Source organism: Hyperolius riggenbachi, chromosome 1 (assembly GCF_040937935.1).
Source record: "Hyperolius riggenbachi isolate aHypRig1 chromosome 1, aHypRig1.pri, whole genome shotgun sequence".
Taxonomy (NCBI): Eukaryota; Metazoa; Chordata; class Amphibia; order Anura; family Hyperoliidae; genus Hyperolius; species Hyperolius riggenbachi.
The window spans coordinates 438,447,627-438,468,896 of NC_090646.1; the positions used below are offsets into that span (position 1 = coordinate 438,447,627).

A 21,270-nucleotide genomic window follows, 5' to 3' on the forward strand; every position below is an offset into this window, starting at 1 on the left:
CACAGTATTAAAGGACTCAGTAACAGCTTAGACAGAGCTACAACTATGAGGGCGAGGTCTAAAAGGGAAGGCAGACTTTTATGCTGGCATCAGCGAATGAATGCAATCATGCAAATCTTCACACAGCTGAATGGTAATTCTGTCCTGAGCTGGCTTGGTTACTATTTGCTAGGTGAAAGACTATCTGTACCAATGCATGCAGTCCTATGCAACAACATGCATGCAGGAAATTCAGGGCTATCTGGCTGCAGTTCAGCTGTAGTAAGCCATTGGTGGAATGATGACAGCATTCTGAGCTGCCCAGAACTGCAGAGCAATTGCAAATGGCAATGTGACTCATTGCAAATACACAACCGCATGCAGGCTGACAAGCCAGAACTGTCTGTTTGCGGTTCCACCGCAATGGACAGAACACGCCAGAGGAGGAATCCTTACAGCAATGAGCTTCCCAGACAGGAAACTGTCGGGACCATGGTCATGACATCCCACTGTGGGAGCGGTTTTACCACAATATCAGCCATACAGAGCCTGCTAATGATCCGTTTGTGAAAAGGAAAAGATTTCTCATGGGAAAGGGGGTATCAGCTACTGATTGGGATGAAGTTCAATTCTTGGTCACAGTTTCTCTTTACTCTCCATCATAGTCATATGTAGTGTTGGGCCGAACAGTTCGCCTGGCGAACCTCTCTGGGCCTCTTACTACTTCCGGGTCGCAATGACCCGGAGTAGTACGCCTGCGCTGCCCGGCGGAGCGCGTCCTAGATCGCGCTCCCGTTGCCGGGCACTCTCTGCGCATGTGCGTGACGTGACGTCACGCACATGCGCAGAGAGTGCCCGGCAACGGGAGCGCGATCTAGGACGCGCTCCGCCGGGCAGCGCAGGCGTACTACTCCGGGTCATTGCGACCCGGAAGTAGTAAGAGGCCCATGGATTTAGAGATGTTCGCCGGCGAACGGTTCGGGAACCGTTCGCCACATCTCTAGTCATATGTCCATTGTAGTCTAGGGCCATTTTAGGGGAAAGCCAATCAACTTATCTGTACGTTTTTGGGATGTGGGACTAAACCAAAGTGCCCGGAGGAACCCACACAGACACGGGGAGAACATACAAACTCTGTGCACTCACAGCGCTGCAAGGCAAAGGTTCTATCCACTACTCCAGATCAAGCTTATTAATATTATTATCTTTTAATTATTAAGTGGCAGCATATTACACAGTGGTGTATAATAAACAATAAGGGGTGAAAATTTTCAAACATTTGTATTTAACAAGTAGAAACTGTGACACATAGGGAAAAAAGGATTGTGCCTAATCAAGCTTACTAAGAAGGGGCTTGTGGGATGATTTGCAGATTTAGCAGTAATGCATGATGGGAAATCTTTCTTGCTCACATAAAGTTGAATAATTGCAAATACCTTCTGTTTTAACCCTTAGGCTGCTGAAGACATCTATAGGTGTTCTGTGTTTTCACATCCATAAGCCACATACAGTTGAAGGCAGTTTAGTACAAAACTACTTCTGCCTGCAACGGACAACCATAGGCGATTGTTTTTCCCTATATTCCGGTACCACAGATGTCAAAGGCCTCGTTCACATCATGACGCGCTCCCGTGTGCATTTGCAAGCATGTATGATGTGCGACATGCAAGAACGGCAGAAGGGCATAGACAGCCCTTGTGACGTTCCCATCATAGGCGTTGCGCAGCAGTGCGATGCGCTATCATATTGCTGCATGCGTTGTGTCCGCAAGTGCAGCAGCGAGTAGCGGCGCATGTGGCATGCAATTGTACGCGTTGCGTTCCGATTGCACGGCCAGCTGCGCATCATGATGTGAATGAGGCCTGACGGGCATTTATTGCAAAGTTTTGGCTCAGTGCCAACTTTCTACTTTGCTTGAAATATGCAAATAATTCTAAATTGATGCAGGATTATGTAAATATTGCTGCAAATCTATGCAGCTTGTAAATTGACCAATCAAATGCTTTCACTGCAATACTTGATCAGTCCATTTTACAATAGATTTTTATAATAATTAGCATAATTCTGTATCATAATAATTAGCATAATTCTCAATCATTTCAAATGTATTTGTACCTCAGTGGCATCTCTGCTGACTAATATGAACTTTGGTACTTGCAGATTTGGGCAAGACCTTAAATAAAGACAATACAAACATATCTGCGTGGAGTTTGTATGTACTTCCCATATCTGCGTGGGTTTCCTCCAGGCATTCTGGTTTCCTCTCATATCCCAAAAACGTACAAATAAGTTAATTGGTGTCCCCCTAAAAATTCGCCCTAGACTATGAAAGACATATTACTTTTGTAGGGATTAAATTGTGAGCTTCTCTGAGGGACAGTTACTGACAAGCCTGCATATACTCTGTACATGTAGATGTTGGTGCTATATTAATACTAAAAAATAATAATAATATCATAGTAACATAATAACTGGAGTGCGGCTTTGATCAAAATTAGCTGGCAGTCTAAGGGTTAAGAAGGAAGATGCATATTTAATCTGGAATATGGTGACTAAGCTTTTAAAAGAAATGCTTTTGGTCATATTTCCTTTTTCCAAGCTACTACGTTTTTAAGTCTGGCCATATGTTAACCATTTCCCACTAGCAAGCAACATAGTGTAAGCAGCTCTGGAGGGGTCATTTATTTGGAGTAGAGTCAAGCTAGGTTCATATCTAGTTGGTTGTGGAAGAATTTAAAGAAGCAAATTCCCTGCAGGGTCGAATGCTTATAATGACCACAGCTTATTTTTACATTACTCTTCACAAATCACATAATGAGTGTGAGAACTACATCCAGAGATTATTGCCGGAATGATAACATTTTCCTGGGAATGACCAGGAGTTGCTCCATTTTCTATATCAAGTTCTGTGGAAGATGTCAGCACTATATAAATACTAAATAAATATATGTTACTGTCCATGTGCAAAATGTTACATGCAGCAAGCCAGCTGCCATATAAAGGAAATACAGTATACTGTACAGCTAGAGTGAAGGTACCTAACCTGACTTATGTCATTCATTCTGAAGCTATACATTATAGCTTTCTGATTTTATAAGAGCTCATAGTCCATTAACTGACATTCAAGGATACCCGAAGTGACATGTGACATGATGAGATGGACATGTGTATGTACAGTGCCTAGCACACAAATAAATATGCTGTGTTCCTTTTTTTATTTCTCTGCCTGAAAGAGTTAAATATCAGGTATGTAAGTGGCTGACTCAGTCCTGACTCAGACAGGAAGTGACTACAGTATATATATATATATATATATATAAATAGATGTTCAGTGGTAAATATCCTTTTTATGCCTGTTTAAGCAGAGTGATGATGTACAAAATAAAAGACAGTTGGCCTGATCCAATTCACTTATTCCCTTAAGTTTTCTACTAGGTGAATTTTCACATCTTTTCAATAAAATGCCATTCTAGCCACCAGCAAGCAATAAAATACTCAGAATAATTGTGACAGTTCTTTTTCACCTACTTTTTCGTACTTTTTCAATTGCAGAGTGCTGAAAAGTTATTTAAAAGTTATTGAAACAGAAGATGAAGTGAATCTGGCACTATAATGTGTCTTTTAGTTGAGCATCAGCACTCTGCTTAAATAGGCGTAAATAGGATGTATACCATTGAATATATATAATACTTGATTCATCCAACTAGCATCTCGAGAAGAGCCAAAAACAGTCATGTCCAGAATGATGTAATCCCAACAACATTCATAGTTATGGTTCTGAGTTTGCATATTTTGCTCATATTCACGTAGGTTGCTCCCACATACCAACAACATATTGATAAGCATTGTTCTGCTCTTAAAACTGTCCCTAGAGTGAAGTAGGGACATCAGATTGACAGCCCTGCTGATGGACAATCTAATATGTTAGTGGCTGTATGTACTCAGCACTGCTTAAAGTGTACCTGAGATGGGGTCACAGCAATAAAATATACATACCTGGGGCTTCCTCCAGCATTCTCTGACCTGATCGCTCCCACAGAGTCCTCTTCTGACGGCCCGTTCTCCCGCAACTGACCCCGGAAAATCCTCCAGTCAGGGCCCTTCGGTGCAGGCGCAGTCCGGCCAGGCGTGCTCCCCTGTATCACTCCCGTCACCGGGCGTGTTCTGCACCTGCACAGTAGTACTGCACAGACGCAGAGCGCTCCTAGCAACATGAACGCGGCCGGACAGGGCATACACAGTTCACCTCGGACCGGAGGACTTTCCGGAACAAATTGCAGGCGAACGGGGAGTCAGAAGAGGAAGTGGGAGTGATCAGGGCAGAGGGGGCTGGAGGAAGCCCCAAGTATGTATATTTTATTGCTTTGGCCCCATCTCAGGTTCCCTTTTTAATATACCAAATGCTGTGTAAGAAAGTAAACATTACATGCTATGAAACTAAATTAGTCATAAATCTAATAAAACTATAGTTAATAAAGGGACAGTCTGACTTTTGATTATGGTACTACAGACTGAAGGGATGCTAGCCGTTCCCAAGTCTGTTTCCTCTTCAGTCACAAGGGCACAGCATTTTGCTGAGTCCTATGTACAACTGGCACTGCTACTATCTACTTTAGAAGCAGTGAAAGGCAAAGAGCTTGTTTCAGCAGAAGTAATATAATTGTGAAATACTATATAAAATCAAGCACAACAGTAAAATGCTCTTGGCTGCTGTAGACAATGGTAGCGAAGTTCAGATTAACATGAACTGTTGTAGTAGTATGATCCATACATGTCTGCAGATTTAAAAAAAAGCCAACATAATTTTACATAAAAATGATTGAAGAACTGTGCTTTCAAATGTCACTGAGGAGATGTGTAACACCAGACCTACAGCTGTAGCCCGGTAATATTGTGGGGATCCCATCTGCACCTAACATAACACCAGAAACAAGCATGCAGCTAAGCTTCTCAGAGGTGACAAATGTCAGAAACCCCTGATCTGCTGCATGCTTGTTCAGGATCTATGGCTAAAAGTATTAGAGGCAGAGGATCAGCAGGATAGCCAAGCAACTGGCATTGCTTAAAAGGAAATAAATATGGCAGCCTTCATAGCCCATAACCCATTGTTGCTGGGTCACAGTAAGGTAACACCAGCGACAATGAGCATAGAAAGACACAAGACAGGAAGAAGCATGTCAGAAGAGAGTTGAGTCGTTCCCCTGTGATTATACACTGTAGGGTCCATTGGGATTGCTATTAGCTTGGGGATGGTTGAGAGACAGCTTAGGTGAGAGACCTGGCACCAGCTGCTGCCACTCTGCTGGGGCCCTGGGGGACCACTGTCAGCTTTGGTGGGGACAAGCTCTACAAGACACCCCTGCACCAGGTTTAGGCTATTTTTTTCCTGGTTTTCATCCTTTAAACCTAGGTGCATCTTATGATCAGGTACGTATTATGGTGTGAAAAATACAGTAAATACTAAAAAATAAAAAGAGTAAATCTCCTAAAAAGTGAAATACTTTGAAACATTGCCTCTTCCAATGCTGCTCCATATCATGACTTTCAGTGATCTTACTTTTATGACAGGAAGAGTTGTGTTGCTTGAGTTGTCAGAAAACACTTCAACCAAGTGAGCTCCAAAGTTCTTGGTTAGGGAAGGGGACATGCAGTTACAAAACCACTAAGGGTCATTTCAGGGAATTGGCAGCATACACTTTGCTCTGTTTGTTGAAATTCTTGGCTTACTCTATAACCACAAACATATTTAAATGTTTGTCTGTTAAATTTAAAAGCTATTATTTCTTGTCGACAGCTTACAGACATAATTGAACAAAACCCGAGGCAGCCAATCCCATTGGCTCACATTGATGACAGGGTCACGAGCCAATTAAATCGGCTCCCGATCAGCTCACAGAGCTCTGCCGTCATAGCGATGGCGGAGTGAGGGGCATGCGGCGATGGGTGGGTGAGTGGCATGACCGGCAGGTCTGTGCGGCAATTCGTCAGTAACCCCCATTTTCTGGTGCTTAAGGGGCCAGAGACTGCTGGTACGCAAGTGGTTAATGAAAAGGTAAATATTCATGGTTCATTTACATCAATACTTTATTCGTTGTGTTTTTATTTCCTTTTTTTAACTGTTTGTGGAAATCAGTAAAGGGTACATCAGTATCCCTATACCCATTTTACCCCTTCCCCCCCTTGAGTGTGCACCGCCTCCACCTCCTCCTGGGCACTGGAGAAGGGGAAGAGCCTCTTGTTCATGGATTGGAAAAGGGCTCAAAGGCCCTCTCTTCCAGAGCCCCCCATACCATGGACCAGCCTGCATAGGTGACAAGGGGTTAAAGAGGCTTGGGGGGGGACCTCACGCTGTCCATTTTCATGAAATGTATACTATGTGTATCCAGAACTCGGAATTCCTTACAGTGTACCGCAGAAAAGTGTAAGTTTACCCAGTTTAGTAGTAGCAGTAGAATACTGTGCCGTGCTAGCCATCAATAAAGCAAGAAGTTGAATCAGGATGATACCACTAACTTAAAAACTCTTTTTTTTTAATTTGTACGTTAACCAATAAATTATTTCATCCTGATTCAAAAATACACGATTTTTGCGATGAGTTTTCACAACTAACAGACAGATCACTGAGCGAGCGTTCATTCACACCTCCATTGATTTCTTCACAAAAAATAAATACAGTGGTGTGAAAAACTATTTGCCCCCTTCCTGATTTCTTATTCTTTTGCATGTTTGTCACACTTAAATGTTTCTGCTCATCAAAAACCGTTAAGTATAAGTAGTCAAAGATAACATAATTGAACACAAAATGCAATTTTAAATGATGGTTTTTATTATTTAGTGAGAAAAAAACTCAAAACCTACATGGCCCTGTGTGAAAAAGAAATTGCCCCTGAACCTAATAACTGGTTGGGCCACCCTTAGCAGGAATAACTGCAATCAAGCGTTTGCGATAACTTGCAACGAGTCTTTTACAGCGCTCTGGAGGAATTTTGGCCCACTCATTTTTGCAGAATTGTTGTAATTCAGCTTTATTTGAGGGTTTTCTAGCATGAACCGCCTTTTTAAGGTCATGCCACAACATCTCAATAGGATTCAGGTCAGGACTTTGACTAGGCCACTCCAAAGTCTTCATTTTGTTTTTCTTCAGCCATTCAGAGGTGGATTTGCTGGTGTGTTTTGGGTCATTGTCCTGTTGCAGCACCCAAGATCGCTTCAGCTTGAGTTGACAGATGGCCGGACATTCTCCTTCAGGATTTTTTGATAGACAGTAGAATTCATGGTTCCATCTATCACAGCAAGCCTTTCAGGTCCTGAAGCAGCAAAACAACCCCAGACCATCACACTACCACCACCATATTTTACTGTTGGTATGATGTTCTTTTGCTGAAATGCTGTGTTACTTCTACGCCAGATATAACGGGACACGCACCTTCCAAAAAGTTCAACTTTTGTCTCGTCGGTGCACAAGGCATTTTCCCAAAAGTCTTGGCAATCATTGAGATGTTTTTTAGCAAAATTGAGACGAGCCTTAATGTTCTTTTTGCTTAAAAGTGGTTTGCACCTTGGATATCTGCCATGCAGGCTGTTTTTGCCCAGTCTCTTTCTTATAGTGGAGTCGTGAACACTGACCTTAATTGAGGCAAGTGAGGCCTGCAGTTCTTTAGATGTTGTCCTGGGGTCTTTTGTGGCCTCTCGGATGAGCTTTCTCTGCGCTCTTGGGGTAATTTTGGTCGGCTGGCCACTCCTGGGAAGGTTCATCACTGTTCCATGTTTTTTCCATTTGTGGATAACTGCTCTCACTGTTGTTCGCTGGAGTCCCAACGCTTTAGAAATGGCTTTATAACCTTTACCAGACTGAGAGATCTCAATTACAGTACTTTTGTTCTCATTTGTTCCTGAATTTCTTTGGATCTTGGCATGATGTCTAGCTTTAGAGGTGCTTTTGGTCTACTTCTCTGTGTCAGATAGCTCCTATTTAAGTGATTTCTTGATTGAAACAGGTGCGGCAGTAATCAGGCCTGGGGGTGACTACAGAAATTGAACTCAGGGGTGATAAACCACAGTTAAGTTATTTTTTAACAAGGGGGGCAATCACTTTTTCACACAGGGCCATGTAGATTTGGAGTTTTTTTCCTCACTAAATAATAAAAACCATCATTTAAAACTGCATTTTGTGTTCAATTATGTTATCTTTGAATAATAGTTAACGGTTTTTGATGAGCAGAAACATCTAAGTGTGACAAACATGCAAAAGAATAAGAAATCAGGAAGGGGGCAAATCGTTTTTCACACCACTGTAGATTGTTTGCGCTCGTCATTCATTTCCACGGTACATTATGTTGGAAGATGGAGCGGGGAATGATCGTTTGTTGCGTTGTCCCCGATCCATTTTCCAGCGGATACTCAGCTTTACATACATCCTACCCAGGACAGTTTTACTAATGCAGATCTCGATCAGTCTTCAGCAGTGGTTCCAGACAACTGTAAAGAGATGGTGTTTTCAGGGTCTGCTTGATTCCACCAAAAGTTCTGTTCAATAAAGGAGAAGCCTGCTATTTAAGTTTGTACTAAAGCATGCAATAAGAGTACAGGGTAACATGATCTCCATGTATATGCAGCTAGGTTATTTTCATGTAAGCAGAGCACACACCCTCTAGCTGTAAACGTATTGTTCTTTGTGATTGCCTGCACAATGTCCCCACATTTAAAATGATCTCCTTTTTGGAAATGTAAAACTTTAGTGGACTGCAGTCTGCAGCATTGACCCCAACCCTGATTTAAGCATGAAAATGGCCCAGTGGAATGTAAACATTGCTCTTCCAAGGCAGAAGTTCAAGAGCTCAATAATGACCAGGTCATGCATGAAGCAGTGCAAAACCATGCAAGATCTATTACAAGTACCCCAAGAAGCACTTGAGTTGGGTCCAGGGGTAATTGAACACGTTATAGTCATTGCATTATAGTACATTTTGAGGTGAATGTTTGAAATGTATACATAATTATAGAGCCGCCTTAAAAATATGTGTCAAGGGGTAATTGAGATGATCTTGCTCACTTGCAGGGGGTACTTGGCCAGTGCTGTCATAATAAAGGGGTGCATTCTATAATAATAGCAGGACGCACTGATCTACACCAAACAGATTTCTGCTTTAGTAAAAAGATAAAAGAACTGGTGAGGACAGTGGCGAAACTACAATTCCTGGGGCCCCCCTGCAAACCTTTGATAGTGCCGCCCAATGTGTTCACCCTTTCCCTTGGTGGCCTTCGCAGTCTGGGGGCCTATCTTGCAAGGGCTATAAGACAAGAGTGGACATCATAATCGTCACACCCATAACAAGTGTAGCCACAAAAACACCTGATCTGGGGATGGACCCCATTATCAAGGGTAGTGAAGTAGTAATTAGGGCCCCCTTACAGCTCTGTGCCCCCAGCAGGCGCTGCTCCTCTCCAGTTAAACCCCTGGGTGAGGAGTCGGTGGACAGTGGTGTGGACGGTTTGCTAGTCTCTGATCTGCTTCTCTCAGTCAGGAAGCATTGAATGAAGTGCAGCCAGCATAGTGCAGTGTGTGACCAGCATCCAACACACTACTGGGTAACATATTTAACATAAAACTAACATAGTGAGTTACTTCCTCAAAATTCACTCACTTTTTATGTTGAGCAATATATTTTTTTCAGGAATTTTGAACTTTAGAAATAAAGGGCATACTTCGCATTCTCCATTTCCATCTGTAACTATGCTCCAAATTGAGTAATATGAATATTGTGCACATTCACACATTACATCAATTACAAATACATGCCGTGGTAGCAATAATACCTCTATTGGGCATATTCCATTAGACAGGGAGCACTTGTCCAATTTTGCATACGTTTTCCATATTCTCTGGTGCTCTCCACATCTTTCTGGTGTGATTTTTTGTATGTCTATGTGAATCTTTGGATTGCAGCTAAATACATTCTAATTAGGGAATTTCCATATTGCCAGCAAGCATTGATTGCTATAAGTTAGTTGAATTACAAATTAATAGAGCATCATATGTTTGAAATACAATTATTTCATACAATTCTGATAAGATGACAAACATTTTGTCCAGGTTATTTTTTATGTATTGTGTGGTATGTCTGATTTTTGTTCTCTGCTTTTTTGTTATTTCTCTCCCAGCAAAAGAAATAAATAAGACAATACCAGATCTTTGTAATTGCATCAGCTTTCTAGAAGAATTGGTGTGTTTCTGGCTAAAAAAGCAGTGGTGCCAATATTATTGTTGTAACTGTATGAGTTTACCAGCCAATTCAACAAAAAGTGGCCAAATGAGACAATAGTTATGGCTTGTCTCTAGGACACCTTATGAGTTCCCCATTTCCATGGTTTCACCAATTATTGTCCTGTTATATTGCACTCCTTTCATTTTTAAAGCAGAACTGAAAACCGATTAAGGAAATAACTCAGCATATAATCAACAAGTAACAATGTTTAAAACTCTTAACTTTTTAAAATGCCATTGTTATTTAGATATGCTTCAATAAACTATCCCTGCTTGCAGCTTTCTCTGTTCAAAGACTTTGCTACCTTATGACAAGAGTACGGTTTACCCAAACATGCTTTATTCCATCCTTTCCAAATGAGACAAGCCCTGAATGTGCAGACTGGCTAGTAGAATTCCAGCTTGTCCCATCAGACCTTGAAATGCTATTAGTGAAAAAAGACTCCTAAAAACAGATCTCTGGTTATGATAATTTTTAATGGCTAACCGCCCCAAACAGAGGGTGGTATCACCCCGGAATAAATGGTAGAGCGCTTACCCTAGTACAACTCCTGAGAATTGGCTTGAACATGAAGAAACATTCCCTAAACCAGTTATTGCTGCACTAGGCTCATCCATCATACATGGCTTCATCAGGCCTATATCTCTCCACTTCGTCTAGCAAAAATAAGTGGTATACATAAGGACCACGGTTTTAAGTGTGGACTTCCCACTGCAGATTTCTTGCACTGTGTATGGCTCTTCCCTCTTGTTAATAAATACTGGAACTCAGGGACTCATTTCTTATGAGAAAGGAGTTTTGAATCAGGATGATACCATTTATTAGCTAACTTAAAAATGAATAAAAAGTAAGCTTTCGGCTTATAATAAGCCTTTTTTGGACTCGGTTCCTGATGAAATGTGAAAAACACAGCTTGTATATACTGACATACAGGGAAAAACAAACTCCTTGTTGTGTGTTTAAACAGTGTTTGCTAGGAATGTTGGGATATATATCTTGTGGGCAGCATAAAAAGGTTCTGTTATGAATATATCTATATTTTGCTAGGAAATCCCTTACTCTCAAGTGGAAACTGCAATTTATACCCTCCCTAGATGATTGGAAAAAGATTATTAAAGCGGTATAAAACCCTGACATAATATTCAATAAAAACATGTTTTCCTACTTTTTATATGCCATACGGTTATCATATTTGCTTTTGTGCATAAGTATTATTATTCATTTAGAAATTATACGTTCCCAAAGTACACTTTTTTTGCCCAGAGAGCTGACTTTGCATTTTATTTATAACTGCTTTATTTATCTTCTAACTTAAAGGGAACCTGTACTGAGTAAAATTATTTAAAATAAACACATGAGGTAACTTCAAATGAACATTAAATAGTTACCTTGCCATCAGTTCCTCTCAGAAGCTCACCATTTTCTTCTGACAATGATCCCTTCCAGTTCTGACAACATTTTGTCAGAACTGAAATATATCAGTTGCTGTCAGTTATAGCTGAGTGGACAACTGATGTGCCCGGTAATGTCCATGTTTCCCTATGGCTCAAGTGGACGATGTTACAGTTTAACAGTGTGCTGACCAGAAAGCTGTTATGGGGTAATGGCCATTTTCAAAATGGAGGACGAAGAATACCCTTGATCACAGTGGATAAATGGGACGCGGGAGAGGAGAAGGAGATTGAGGAGTAGACTACACGGGAGGTAAGTATGACTTGTGTATGCTTATTTTGATTTTTAATTTTCAGTTTAGGTTTTCTTTAAGATGAAATGCTTTCTGATTGTCTGACTTTGTTCATCAGAGCCTGCAGTGTCAGAGAAGTGCTTATTTACATACCTCACTTGATACAATTAAATACAAGATAACATTATCTAAGTTCAGATGCGTCCAGTTTTGTTGGCAGCGAACTTCCAAGTCCTGTGTGTAACCCTTTGAATGCTGTTCTAGTAAAAAAAAATTGGTGGCAGTATATAATATGCTGTAAATCAGGGGTCCCCAACCTTTTTGAGCCGGGGGGGGGCGTGGGCATGGCTAATGGCGGCGGCAGCCCCCCCTTTTTTCCCAAGATTTTGAGTGTAGTATGGAGGTAAGTAGGTATCTAGGTATAGTCGCCCCCAGTATAGGTAGCTAACATAGTTGCCCCTGTATAAGGACTATAGTTGCCCCAGTATAGTTAGTTAGGTAGTATAGTTACCCCAATATAGTTAGTATAGTTACCCCAGTATAGCTAGTACAGTTAGCCCAGTATAGCAAGTATAGTTAGCCCAGTATAGCAAGTATAGTTAGCCCAGTATAGCAAGTACAGTTACCACAGTATAGCAAGTACAGTTAGACCAGTATAGCAAGTACAGTTACCACAGTATAGCAAGTACAGTTAGCCCAGTATAGCAAGTACAGTTAGCCCAGTATAGCAAGTACAGTTAGCCCAGTATAGCAAGTACAGTTAGCCCAGTATGGCAAGTATAGTTAGCCCAGTATAGCAAGTACAGTTAGCCCAGTATAGCCAGTAGTTTCCCCAGTATAGCAAGTATAGTTAGCCCAGTATAGCTAGTACAGTTACCACAGTATAGCTGCAAGTATAGTTAGCCCGGAATACCAAGTACAGTTAGCCCAGTATAGAAAGTATAGTTAGCCCAGTATAGCTGCCCCAGTGTCGCCAGTACAGATAGCCCAGTGTAGCCAGTAGTTACCCCAGTATAGGTGCCCCTGTATTGCTAGTATAGCTGCCCCAGTGTAGCTAGGAGAGGTGCCCTCCCCCCGACCCCCCCACCCCCCCCCCTGCGGCCGCCGCTCCTGTTACCTTTTGAGCGGGCGATCGCTTCCTTGTATTCCCCATAGCTCCTCTCCTCTTGCAGCATCTCGTATTACAGCAGCGTTTCCCGCGTGGCTGCTGTAAGGAAGGGAAAGAAGCAGGACAGCGGCTTCCTGTAGCGGCGATCGCCGTTACCATGGGAATGCTGCCCCGCCTCCTTCCCTCCTTACAGCAGCCGCACAGGAAGTGCTGCTGTAATACGAGATGCACGAGATGCTTCAAAGAGGGGAGGGGCTATGGGGGATATAAGGAAGCAGCCGCTCGCTCATAAGGTAATAAGAGTGGCGGCCACGGGGGGGGGGGGGAGAGGGAGAAAGGCCAGATCCACAGCGGCCCCCCAGAAATCTGCCCACGGACCACCAGGGGGCCGCGGCCCCCAGGTTGGGGACCTCTGCTGTAAATAATCTATTAGAGCAAAGAAGCAATGCTGGGTTTCATTCCGCTTTAATCTAGCTCCTCCGCTGTACAAACTGACTTATCAACCCTGCAATCAGCACATAGCATTTGACAAGGTTTGGGGTGTATGGGTAGATGCCTCTGAAATGACTTAGTGGGATGTGCGTGTCAAAAACACCCTCTAGTGAAAAATACAGGAGACAAAAGCGGGAGCCCAATAGTGTAGTATGTCAACAGCAATTGAACGTAAAAAAGTAAGACACTACTCACAAAGGTGGGTTGCAGAGGGGCAACCGACCACAGAAAGCAGGTGGAGACAACAAACCCGACTCCATTCGGGGTGGTCCCTAGGGACCTGGATGCGGTCGCTCTACTTGGTAAAAGAAAGGGGACAGATGTCCATCGTGGTCAAAGCCAGGTGTGGTATGTCTCCACCCCTCAGACGGGTGAGGTAAGGGGGTATGGTAGCACAATAATGATCCAATCTTTTTCATCCAATCTTACCATTTCTATGTAATATAAGGTAACTGCCTAAATTATCCATTCAGTATATTCACTCAGTTTACCCTGGTACTACATAGATTTGGTAAAATTGGATGAAAAAGATTGGATCATTAGTGGCCACCTTAAGGGTGTAAGAGGTGCCCTGGTGTAATATAAAAGCATCTAAAAGCAGTTTAGTATCTAAAAGCAGTTAAACTGCTTTTAAATGCTTTTATATTACACCAGGGAACCTCTTACACCCTTATTGTGCTCTGAAATGATTATTCCTTACCTGGATATCAATGCTTCTGTCCAAGATCTACAAATGCGATGTGACAATGTTGGCATATATGGCCTAACTAGCTCAATGATACCACCTGGTGTATATGGTAATATTGAATTGTTCATTGATAGTATGCTGTTTATATTTTTCTGCTGCTATGAAATGGCGCTTTCTTAAATAAAATCTCAAAAATTATTTAAGATCAAAATTCCCCTGCTTCCGAACCTCTGTCTACCTCAATTTCATGGCTAGTCCTATTGGCATAAGCCTTTACCAAATTCTAGCAGATAGGAATCACAGCCACCATTTGCTCCCATTGTTCCTAGTTTGAAATTGTTGGACCTGAACTCTTGCACAGGATAGAAGGAAAGCATAGAGAAAAGCATCCTGGCCTGTAAGTGTTCAGAGAGTTTAGCCTCTCTAATTCCATCTCATCTGTGACTAATCACAAGTTGTAATTTTATCTCTCAGCTGTATCAGCTGGCTGCCACTGCAGAGCAGCAGGTTGGTAAACACGAGATGTTAACAATAGGAAGTAGAGACACTGCAGATTTATTGCAGGATTTGTAACAGCTGTAACAAAGAAATGTTTTTCTTTAAAAGCAGTATGTTTTTGATTACGGTATGTTTTAGAGCAGAGAGGAAGTTCTGAGTTCGGGTCTGCTTAACATCACTGGGTAGTTGTTACTTAAACTGTGCACATTAGCTATACTGGTTTATGTGAGAGCTGAGGATACTGCATGATGACTAATTCCTTGTAAGGAGTTTATTGCCATTATGCGTGTAGAATTGTTTTGTACAGTCTGCTGTGATGGGAAGTTTCCTGTCTGCGGAGCAATTTGATTGGAAAAGATGAATTCCTATATGCAGGCTCCATTTCCATCAAGAATATTTTGTAGAATATTAATACCAGTAATGCTGTTAAACGATATTCAGGAGATTTGAAATTATTTTTATCAATATTATTATTATTATTACTATAATTATGTATTATCAGGAAAATATAAGTTGCTACATTTCATACCATATTTATGTTTTCTTGATAATGAGTTGAAAACGATTCTAAAAGACAGAATTCACATGTAATGAATTTTTGTGTTTTGTTTTATCACAGGACGTTGTATTGTCCTATGGAATGTTAAATGGAAGACAGAATTTAGATGCAAGTTCATACCAACATGAGTTGCCAGAAGATGTTGGATCAGCGCACTCTAGTGGATGTTATTTGAATTACAGCACATAAAATCTGTTCAACTTTTACATTTTCAAATATGGCTGCTGATTCAATAGCTGCTACCAATGTGATCATTCAACAAACTCAGAGATGTGACAGTACTATAAAGCTCCACTACAACTACACAGGGAAATCTTTAAAATGCAATGGCGATCAGATGGACAAAACCACAATGGTATACCTTGTTTGTTGCAGCTTCATAGTACTGGAAAACCTGATGGTACTTATTGCCATTTGGAAAAATAATCGATTCCACAATAGGATGTACTTCTTCATTGGCAACCTTGCACTTTGTGACTTATTAGCTGGGATTGCTTATATAGTGAATATTCTTATGTCTGGGGCAAATACTTGTAATATCTCCCTGACCGCATGGTTTGTCAGAGAGGGTAGCATGTTCATTGCCCTTGGGGCATCCACATTTAGCTTGTTAGCTATTGCTATCGAAAGACACTTGACCATGATCAAAATGAGGCCTTATGACGCCAACAAGAAATATCGCGTGTTTCTACTCATTGGAACATGTTGGCTTATTTCCTTCTCATTGGGTGCCTTGCCGATACTTGGTTGGAACTGCCTTAACAACCTAGATGACTGCTCCACTATCTTACCTCTGTACTCCAAGCAGTATGTTGGATTTTGCATTAGCATTTTCATAGCAATTCTAATAGCCATTGTTATCTTGTATGCCAGGATCTATGTCTTAGTAAAGTCCAGCAGCAGAAGAGTCACCAATCACAGCAATTCCGAGAGATCAATGGCACTGCTCAGGACAGTTGTCATTGTTGTAAGTGTCTTCATTGCTTGCTGGTCTCCACTGTTTATCCTCTTTCTCATCGATGTAGCTTGTAAAGTTTTGGAGTGCAAGATACTTTATAAGGCACAATATTTTATTGCTCTGGCTGTTCTCAATTCAGCGTTGAATCCTCTCATCTACACTCTGGCCAGCAAGGAGATGCGACGAGCTTTCTTTCGCCTCGTGTGCAGCTGTTTAGCCAAGTCAAGCACCTCTCGCTCTCTCCCGATCCAACCAACGCCAGATCAGAGCAGGAGCAAATCCAGCAGCAGCAGCAACTCGCCAAAACACAAAGGCATTATACAAACACATTTCCAGAGTAAAGAAGACAAAAGTGAGACTTCTGTTCAGAATGGAAGCATCATCAAATGACTTCCTGGGCACATCCATTTCAAGGTCAGCCCTATTTGGGCTGTAGGAAATAGAGACCATAGAAACTGTTCTTACAGTTTTCCTGCACTTACTGACTTAGTTGGTATTCTAGGTTCAATGCATGGATTCCTACATTTTACATAATGCTGTTACTCAGGTAATAGACTGCATGTTACAATCAGTTCCATTTTAAACACTTATATGCACAAATAACTGTATATATAACATTGTATATAGAATTCAAATTTAAACTCAATGAGTGTACGTATTTAAATATGAAAACTTTTTTAAATTAAACATATAACACTACAACACTACTGTGACATGGTCTTGTCTGTGCAACCAAATAACTTAGCATAATGGTCATTTAAAGGAGAACTCAACACTTTCCCATTGGATTGGGCATTGAAGAATAGCAGTACTTGTAATTTAAATCTGTTAGAAATTATTTCTCCTTCAAGAGATGTCAACTGCATAAGTTTTAGTATTTTATAAATTGTTTATTTTTCAGCCTGCTTCTCCAGGAAATAACCAGGAAATGATGCTTGTTTGTCAGAGGCAGGAACTGTGGGATAGGCAGTTTCATGCTTGGCTAGGACAACACACTTGGCAGGTTCCGTTGCTTATTGTTGGCACACTATGTTATTATTCATGGTTATTCTATGACAGTGTGGTATACAGGTTACTACCAAAGTAAATTAGGATGGGAAACATGGAGTTAATATGAACTGCAATATCTAATGCTTTTATTTCATGCATGAGTTCTCCTTTACAGTCCTACTAAAGTCAATCTAAAAAATTAAACAGAAGGGCTAGTGCTGACTTGGAGTATTAAAGGGACCCTAAAAAAGAAAACCAGACTTACCTGGGGCTCCCTCCAGCACACTGTAGCCCACGAGGTCCCTGGCATCCTCCTGGCCCCCTCCGCTGTCCCGCTGGCAGCTCCGGTAACACAGTGACTTCGGGTGAAGTTGCGAGTTCCTGCCCCTGCTGCATAGCCATTGCGTCATTGCGGTGGCTGCTGTAAGAGCCCTGCGCATGCGCAGTTCTCTAAGGACTGAACCTTGCATGCGCAGGGCTCTTGTGATGTCACGGCTACACAGCGAAGGCAAACAAGCGCGACTTCACCTGAAGACGGCATATTACTGGAGCCACCAGTAGGACAGCGGAGGGTGCCAGGAGGATGTCAGGGACCTCACGGGCTACGGTGGGTTGGAGGAAGCCCCAGGTAAGTCTGGTTTTCTTTTCTAAGCAACAGCTTAGGGTCTCTTTAAATTCTATACCATGTATTCTATAAACACATTAAAAGAAAAAGGCATGCACAGTGCATCAAAATAAGAGTTTATTTGTGAATCTAATAGAAATGGTGGCCTAAGAAACAAGTCCCAGAATTCATTTTTAAAATAATGATTTGTAACTTTATTGAAGAAATTCATGTGTATTCAAATAATATCTCAAGCATAAAAAGATGACGAATACTGAAAACAACAAACTCCTGTATCAATAAGAGCTTCCTTATATTATATACCTTAACATGAATATGATATTTATATATTTACAACATGTTATAACAACTTGTATGTCTAGATTGCACCCCCATGTCAGTATTTGGCATTGAACAGATGACCAACAAAGTGCTTCACAGGTTAGAATTCAAGTTAAAAAGAACGTTTAGTTACATTTCCATTTACAATGTTAACCTTGCATTATGGTGAACATTTTAAATGTTGTGCTAACCCTACCTAATAATTTCCCCAGGTACCTGTGTCCACGTCAGCTGAGTGCGCATGCGTTCAGCCAGCCACGGCCATGGGCCTGCACAGTGGGCCATGGGTACCCGCGCACGCAGGTGGGCCTCTGTTCAGTGCCCTTATGTAACTAGCACAATCCATCACCCATGTATTATAGGATACATACTGTATAAGCACTTGCAGTGTTTGGATCATTTCACATTGTGCTGGATCACAAACGGACAATTGGAGTGGACAGTGTGGTGTCCGCTTCGATGCTGTACTTTGTCTGGTTGGAGTCTGGAGCAGGTGCGTTTTTACTACAGATGCTATCACTGTCTGGAATTATCGTGCAGGTCAGATTGCTGCAACATTTTTAATAGACCTGTTCTGGACTGACAGCTGTGAACGAATCCTATTAATAAATAGGATCTGCTCAACTGTCCGTTTTTGCGATCTTGCAAAGCAGACAAAAGATGTCCATTATGCGTTGCAGTGTGAACTGAGCCTACCATAGCTTCCATGTCCAGGTCATTGATCTATTAGGAAGTGATATCTTGGAGCATTTGTATGGAGTCCCCTCCAGCTCTGAAGTTGCCACCAGTCAGGAAGAATGATGGGGAGGTGGCATCTTAGGGACAGTGGGTTAAAAGAGAGCTTTTGTCCCAACTAGTTGCCTCAGCCACATTTCAGTAAACTTGTGTGTTTGTGGCCTATTTAGGAGGTCATAAGTCATTGCCCTGAAAAACAACAAAAACAATTATTCTAGTGCCTGACGACCCACTATCTTGCCATGGCCTAGCCTATAACTGAAATGAATATACAGATTATAGAAATCAGAATTACCAGAATATAAAAACATTTTATGTGTGCAGACAAATCAGAAGCATCAGTTATTATGACTGTTGAATAATGAATAGTGGTTTCAGTTTATAAACCCTAGTCTAGTGTAGCCAAACGAGTGATGGGCAGGGAGCAGTTATATGGTTACCTGTTCCAGACAGCTTCTTCTCTTCCTCCACCAGCAGATCTGAACTTCCACCAGTTCTTCTGGATCTGAATCACACGATATGACATGTGATTGGGATCCAGGGGACCAGATCATTGTTACAGCACCACCCAGAGGTGGAAAAGGGTTGATGGAAGAGAAGGAGACTCTTCCATCACTGGGTTGCACTGTAATGCAGTCTCCCGGATCCCGATCACGTCATATCATGTGATCAAAACCGAGAAGACATGTTGAGGTTACATCGCCGCCACGGTGGAGGAAGAAAAAGCTGATCCAGCCGTCTGGACAGGTAACTTCACAGCTCCCTGCCACCAACTCTGCATACCCTGCCTACCCTGCCACTTTTACATAATTTGACTGCTAAAGGGTTAAATATATCTCTTAAACACTCTGTGCTGCAGCTTATTGTAAGGAGAGATTCAGAATTAGCTGGAGGGGCCTGGGAACTAGAGAGTACAATAATCATTTACTTTCTCTGGAACGAAATCTGCCTTGTTAAGTTATGTATATACACAGGGTAACTAAAAGCGTTATTCCTGATCGTTTGGGGTGACAGTTTAGAAATGATCGATGTAAAGTCATGCAACTCAGATCTCTGCTAACCAGATTGTTCTATGGAGAATGAAGGAGTGGGAACAATCATGAAGTGCCCCACTGAGGGGACAACAGTGGTGTTGACCAAGGATTTACAGCTTGTCCAATCACTGAAGGGCAGGTCATGTTAGGAGACACTGGTAGACACTGTGGATTTTCACCCAAAACAACCACAAAGAATTGTTTTGGGCAATGAGGTGTGTACATAACCTCGTATAAATACTAAAGGAAGGTGCAATTAACCATAGCAATCAGTACACGGAGTTGTTCTTGTTATATCTAAGTTACCATGGAAATGCTAGCCATACAGGCAAATCTCTGGCATGGTTCTGCCATGACTATCTGACAGCAGACAAAATCACACATAAATGATTGTCCAGTAAGTCACACTAAGGCAGTAACAGCATATTAAAGCATAGACTCACACACATGTACAGGTAAAATTCGAAAAATTAGAATAGCATGTAAAAGTCCATTTATTTCAGTATCTCGGCCTAAAAGGTGAAAATAATTTATGACGTAGGAACCCTTTCCAGGTGTTTTGGTTTAAGTAGCTGATTAGAGTCGGACACGTTGAGCCTAGAATATTGAACCTTTTACAAATGGTCTGAGAATTTGGGGTTCTCACAAGCTGCAAGCCATAATCATGAAAATGATAACAAATAAAGTCTTCAAATATCTCGCTTTGCATGAAATGAGTCTATTTCATATATTAGTTTCACCGGTTAAAGTTGAATTACTGAATGAAATAAATGGACTTTTGAATGATATTCTAATTTTTCACGTTTCACCTATATTTTACATTCAATAAATGGCTGTGATTGGCAGCAAGAGGATCAGCCCCTTTCGTCCCTCACTAAGCTGCTCCTGCTAACTGCTGTCACCATCTCTCATCATGATGAGATATTGTGGACAGGACAAGTCTGCACTAAAATGACAACAAAGTAAGAAACAAAGTAAGACATTTAAAATAATGTTTGCCCAAATCCCAGTGAGCAATATTGATGATCAATTATTCTGTACAGATGTAATGCAAATCATATACTGCCTGGAATGGACCAGTCAAAATTGGCCCAATTCAAAGTTCCATAGAACTTGCATGCAAACTGGAAGTATTTTATCGCACTGACCGTCTTTAGAGAGCAGTTTTGAACTGGAGGGAATGTTTTTCTCTTCAACAATAGTCTCATTTCACACTAAAATAATCTGTCAGCATACAAAACTTTGATGTACAGCAATCCACTAGCAATGGAAATAAAAGGTGTGTAGGTGTGTTTGAAATGCAATAATACTTACACGTACACCTGAAGTCAGAG

The 21,270-nt window shown here is 41.5% G+C and overlaps 1 protein-coding gene across 2 annotated transcripts in view; it reads left to right on the forward strand.

The window, feature by feature from the left end:
• Positions 1-17,457, forward strand: part of S1PR3 (sphingosine-1-phosphate receptor 3) — a 30,692-nt gene extending 13,235 nt beyond the window's left edge. Inside the window, exons 1-2 of one of the 2 annotated variants that reach the window (XM_068271452.1) lie at positions 14,183-14,325; positions 15,334-17,457. In XM_068271452.1, coding sequence (XP_068127553.1) covers positions 15,491-16,621 — 1,131 coding nt within the window. In that variant the 5' untranslated portion in view covers positions 14,183-14,325; positions 15,334-15,490 and the 3' untranslated portion in view covers positions 16,622-17,457. Of the gene's footprint in view, positions 1-14,182; positions 14,326-15,333 lie in introns of those variants that run through there. The other variant, XM_068271451.1, reaches the window with a different exon arrangement.
• Positions 17,458-21,270: the final 3,813 nt, after the last annotated feature.